This window comes from Cynara cardunculus (genome assembly GCF_001531365.2).
Source record: "Cynara cardunculus var. scolymus isolate 2C chromosome LG 13, CcrdV1, whole genome shotgun sequence".
NCBI classification, from domain to species: domain Eukaryota; kingdom Viridiplantae; phylum Streptophyta; class Magnoliopsida; order Asterales; family Asteraceae; genus Cynara; species Cynara cardunculus.
The window spans coordinates 24,064,280-24,070,581 of NC_037540.1; the positions used below are offsets into that span (position 1 = coordinate 24,064,280).

The 6,302-nt window shown below is 42.8% G+C and overlaps 1 protein-coding gene across 1 annotated transcript; it reads right to left on the reverse strand.

Moving 5' to 3' along the window:
* Positions 1-121: 121 nt before the first annotated feature.
* LOC112524910 lies at positions 122-553 on the reverse strand. Its single transcript, XM_025134854.1, has one exon. The coding sequence runs from the start codon at positions 551-553 to the stop codon at positions 122-124; it is 432 nt and encodes a 143-aa protein (XP_024990622.1).
* Between the last annotated feature and the right edge of the window lie 5,749 nt (positions 554-6,302).

Here is a 6,302-nt window from a genome sequence, read left to right on the forward strand (position 1 = left end):
ATATATATATATATATATATATAATGCTTACCACGCAAACGAGACGGAGAAGGAAAAATTTCAGGTGTTACAATCCTCCTCACCTATGATTAAATTTCGTCCTCAAATTTTTTTTCTTTTGTCATTCGAAAAGATGAGGGTAACGCCTCTTCAAGTCCTCTTCAGCTTCCCTAGTTATGTTTGACCCTCGGTGATGTTTCCATTGAACTTTAACCATTACAATTTCTTTGTGCCTCAATACTTTGATTTTTCTTTCCAAGATGGCTTCCGATTCTTCAATACATCGGTTGTCCTTATCCACATGAATTTTCGAAAGTGGTATTACACTTTCTTCTTCCGCTAAACACTTACGTAGGTAACACACATGAAATGTGTTGTGGATTCCAGCCATTTCAGGGGGTAGTTCTAATTTGTAAGGTTGAAGCCCTACCCTAGCCAGCACTTTAAACGGTCCAAGGAAACAGGGACTTAACTTCTCGCGCTTTCCGAAACGGATAATGCGTTTCCAAGGGGACACCTTTAGCATTACACGGTCGCCCACTTGGAATTCCATAGGTCGGCTCCTCTTGTCTGCGTAACTCTTTTGTCGATCTTGAGCCGCCTTTAAGTGTTCCTAAATACACTTCACCTTGTCGGCCGTTTCCTGAACGATCTCAGGACCAGCAAACTGTTTCTCTCCCGCTTCTAGCCAACACACTGGAGTTCTACATTTTCGTCCATACAACGCCTCAAAATGTGCCATCTCGATACTGGAATGATAACTATTGTTGTTGGCGAACTCCACCAGGGGTAAGTGAGAATCCCTATTCCCGCCAAAGTCGATAACACATGATCTAAGCATGCCTTTAAGGGTTTGAATGGTTCGCTCGCTCTGACCATCGGCTTGAGGATGGTAAGATGTACTTAACTTCACCCTCATTCCCAACTCTTTCTGTAAGCCGCTCCAGAAATGGGAGGCGAATCGACTATCTCGGTCGGATACTATTGACAATGGTATACCGTGCCTTGAGACTACTTCGTTGATGTATAACCTGGCAAGCTTCTCCATTGGCAACAATTCGCGCTTGCCAAGAAGTGAGCGCTCTTTGTCAGTCGATCAACCACTACCCATATCGTATCATGACCTCTTAAGGTCTTCGGCAGTTTGGTCATGAAATCCATCGTAATATGCTCCCACTTCCACTCGGGAATCTCCAAGGATTGAAGGCTACCATAAGGTCGTTGGTGTTCTGCTTTAACCTGCAAACAAGTCATGCACCTCTCTACGTAACGAGCCACGTCCAGTTTCATAACCGGCCACCAATATGCCAATTTCAAGTCCCGATACATCTTGGTGCTACCCGGTCGAATGGAGTATTTAGACTTGTGAGCATCTTCTAGCAACATTTCACGATTTCCCCCAACCTTGGGTACCTATATACGTCCTTGAAACAACTTTAAGCCACGACCATCCTCCGTAAGAAGCAAGTGTTGTTTCATCATTACTTCACTCTTGAGGTTTTCTTCCAAAAGTGCTTCAGAGTGTGCCATTTTGATCCGATCGATCAGACTGGACATTACATCAATCCTGGTAAGCACGACTTTCGTCCCACTACCGTACTCCTTTCGGCTCAAAGCATCTGCCACTACATTCGCCTTACCCAGGTGGTATAGCAATTCACAATCGTAGTCTTTGAGCAGCTCGAGCCAACGTCGTTGTCTCATGTTTAGTTCTTTTTGATCGAAAATGTACTTCAAACTTTTGTGATCAGTGAAAGGCGTGCACTTGGTACCATAGAGGTAATGCCGCCAAAGCTTTAAGGCGAACACCACCGCTGCTAGCTCCAAATCGTGGGTGGGATAATTCTTCTCGTGATCCTTGAGTCGTCTCGATGCGTATGCTATCACCTTTCCTCTTTGCATTAAGACGCAACCCAACCCCATTTTCGAGGCGTCGCTGAAAACTACAAAATCTTCGGATCCTTTTGGCAAGGAGAGAATCGGGGTTTCACATAATTTTCTTTGGAGAGTTCTATAAGCATTTCTTGCTTCTCTGTCCAGATAAACTTCACATTCTTCCTAATCAACACCGTCAATGAAGAAGCGACCTTGGAGAAGTCTTGGATAAATCTCCTGTAATAACCCGCCAGACCCAAAAAACTTCGAATCTCTGACTGATTCTTCGGCGGTTCCTAATTCATCATCGCCTCGATCTTGGATGGGTCTACCTTCACTCCCTCTCGAGTGACAACGTGACCCAAGAATTGGACCTCTTTTAACCAAAAGTCGCACTTAAAGAATTTTGCATACAACTTTTCTTTTCTTAACACTTTGAGAACTTCTCAAAGGTGTTGTTCATGGTCTGACTCGTCCTTGGAATAGATGAGTATGTCGTCAATGAACACTATCATTGACTTATCAAGGAATGGTCGGCACACTCGGTTCATCAAGTCCATGAATATTGTCGGTGCATTCGTCAAACCGAAAGGCATGACCAAGAATTCATAGTGCCCGTAACGAGTTCTAAAAGTTGTCTTCGTCACATCATCCTCTTCCACTCGCACCTAGTGATACCCCGAACGAAGTTCAATCTTTGAGAAGCAACATGCTCCCTGAAGTTGGTCAAAAAGGTCGTCTATCCTAGGAAGAGGATATTTGTTCTTCACGGTTGCCTTATTGAGTTCTCTGTAGTCAATACACATTCTCATGTTGCCGTCCTTTTTCTTTACAAATAAGACTGGAGCTCCCCACGGTGACGAACTTGGTCTAATAAATCCTTTCTCAAGAAGGTCTTGCAATTAAGACATCAACTCTTGCATCTCGGATGGCGCCAAACGGTAAGGGGCTCTAGTAATTGGAGCGGTTCCTGGGATAAGGTCGATTTGGAATTCCACTTGCCTATCGGGTGGTAAACCGGGTAGGTCTTCAGGAAATACGTCGAGAAATTCATTAACCACTTTCACATCTTCGATTCTTATTTTCTCTAGTTTGGTATCCAACACGCATGCAATGAACAAGGAGCATCCCTTATCTAGACACTTAAGCGCCCTTGCTGTGGATAAGAGTAATACATCCCCTTTCCTTCCTTCTCTGTAAACTAGCACTGCGTCCCTGTCTGGCAAAGGGATTCGGATCACCTTTTTAGAGCATAAGATCTCCGCTTGGTTCTCTACCAACCAGTCCATCCCAATTATGACATTGAATCCGCCTATAGCCATGGGTATGAGATCTACCCGAAATTCCTTTCCCTCAATTCCCAACACGTAACTTCTAACAATCTCACGCACCAAAACTTGACTACCATTTGCTATCTCTATGATCAGTGCATCTTCTAGTGCACTAGGGGGCGTATGCAAATATTGATGGAATGTAGTAGACATAAAAGAACATGAAGCACCCGAATCAAAAAGTACGTGTGCAGGTACGGAGTTAATAAGGAACGTACCCGACACTACATTTGTCGATGCCTTAGCTTCTTCTCTCGACATCTGAAATGCTCGTCCGATGGCTTTCGGGGTACTCTCTTTCCTTCCTTGACTCCCTCCCGGTTTTAACTTCTGGCAATCATTCTTGAAGTGACTCGGCTCTCCGCAGCCGAAACAGATGGGTCCCTTGATTGGACACTCATTTCGTGTGTGACCTGCCTTCCCGCACTTAAAGCATTTTACGGGAATAGGGTTGGTGATGCACAGGCCGTGATGTTTACTGTGGCACTTAGGAGACCACCTAGTTTCATGTCTAGGATAAGTTCCGAGATTATTGTTGTTGGAATGGATTGGCCTCTTGGAATGTGCATATTGACCTTCCCACTTCCTCTTCTCACTACTTGACGTCTTCTCTTCTTTCCCTTTAGCAAAAACTGATTCTATAACCTTTGCCTCTTCGATAGTCTCCCTAAAGGTGGAGGCTCTGGAGTTCCTGACCATCACCATCATGTCTGCAGGCAACCCCTTGAGGTAGGCTTTCATCCTTTCCTTCTCCGTTGGGGCCACATGCCCCACTAAATTTAACTTTTCCATAAAGAGTCGAGTGTAGTCCCATACCGACAAATTTTCCTTCTTTAAGGTTCGGAACTCTTCATCAATGCGGTCCATCTCTTGTTCATTACAATATTCTTCCATCACCTTCTATCTGAACGTGGCCCAACTCATCTTGGCCAATTTTGTAACTCCCATGGTTGAGATGACAATATTCCACCAGGTAAGGGCTGCACCCCTTAGCATCTGAGAACCAAACTTCACTTTTTGCCCCTCATCACAGTCACAAGCCCGGAAGGCTTGTTCGATCTCTCGAAGCCAATTCATGCATGCCACAGGATCATCCGACCCTACAAATTTCGGTGGTTTGCAACATAGAAAGGTCTTGTAAGAGCAAACTCTACTCATTTGTCTCGCCTCAATCGTCAATAACTCCTGGGTTGGGATTCCATTTCTGGTACCCCCAGATCCTCCAATAGTTATATTCTCGACAACTGCCTCATGCTTACAGTTGTTAGCATCTCTATCCTCCAACAACTTCATAAAGAACTCTTGCTGTTGGGCCATGGCTCTGTTCATGGCGTTCATCATTGTGCCCATCATCCTTGATTCCGGGGTTCCTTCTTCCATTACGGGGTTAGAGGTGGCAAGGTCGACTTGGGGAACATGGTCAAATCCACTGCCCAATATGTTTTTTTCTAGGATAAACCCTTGCAATGGTGATTCGTGGCGGTTGATCCGCGCTAGATTCTGTCACCGCATGACCTTCCGGTGAGGTATCCCGTCTACTCCGAGTATTCACCATTTTAGTCTGCCATACAAGAGAGTGAAAAAGAGTTAAGATTGGGAGATACGAAACTAATGTAATACGTACCGACACATTCATAAATCCTTCCAATAACAGTAAGTTCGAGCACGCTTATGTAACAACATACTCAAAATTGCATTAGCTAAGTGAAATTTCGAATAGGTGATATATAAGGATCCTCAACACCGACGTCGCAATTCATGAATTATGTAACTCAGTTGACTCCAAGGCTCTCCTATCTTAAAAGTTTCTATTCATGTCTCACAATTAACACTTACAGTCTCAGTTTAAGTCTAGGTTTCTTAGTTCCTTACATAGTTCGCTTAAACTAGTGCTCTGATACCAACTTATAACACCCCAAAAGATTATATATATAATAATAATAAGGTAGGAGATAATATGAATCGAAAATACATAGCGGGAACTAGAGTTTAACAAGGATTTACCCATCAAGGGGAGGTAGTGAAGCGTTTACAAAACATCTAGCGAGACGATAATTAACAACCTATCAATCTAAACAATTCTATGCCTAGATTAAGAACGGGTGTTTCTACCTCCTCCAACAAAATACTGTATCATCAAATATTGCAACGCTCCAAACACAAAAAAAAAAACACTTTATCTACACAAAGCCCCTTTTCATACGGGAAAACGCTCCCCTCAACCCTTTAGAGTCTCGCCGCTAAAGAAACCTGACAAACAAATCAATTAAATAAATAGGGTTAGCCTTACGTCTAGTGAGTCCAAATAGGGAAAACAAGAGGGCCAATGAACGGATATGCAAAAGAATATCTATATAAATACATGACGAAATTTCAAACGGTACAAAAAGGAGTATGTAAATCTAATAACTCAGGGTGGAGTTAAACATCCGTAGATGATGGGGGAGACCCGATTTGCCACTGATTATGACCGATCACAAAGTAAGTCATAGTTCAGCATTACAAAGCATCACTTGCAGGTTTAATACCATTGACAACAACCTAACCAGTCATGAAGTCAATCGTGATCTTAAGCTCTTTACCTCGGAAATTACATAATAATCACAATGCCTATTTCCGAGTGGGAGTGAGAAAAGATGATTTGGAATTTACATAATAATCACAATGTCTAAGTCCAACTTACACCATCCTTCTCGCAACTACAATGAAACGACTCTTCATGCCTTAAGACTCGTTACATTCTAGAAAAATGCATGAATAGGGTACCATGAGCGTAAGAGTAATTATTAATCAATGAGGTTTCACGTGCGTCCTAACTCAAGCAAGAATATTCTTCGCTTACCAAAGAAGAACCCCGAACTACGGGCATGAAGCTTTTAGAGTTCAAAAGCCAATAACACTTTGAAAGGAGCATCCTACCAATTGATCAAAGTCATTTGTCCAAACTCGACTTTTCTTTAATAATGAGATTGCCCACGTTCATCCTTTTGACCCAAACTATCCATTTCACCTAAGTGAGTATGTGCAGTAAATTAAGGCATAGGATAAGCTAGGTACTTCATTTCAATAGCATATATATATATATATATATATATA

Bases quoted from the DNA above. Each gene is read 5' to 3' on its own strand.
- LOC112524910 (XM_025134854.1), bottom strand. From the start codon at position 553: ATGGAATTCCAAGTGGGCGACCGTGTAATGCTAAAGGTGTCCCCTTGG.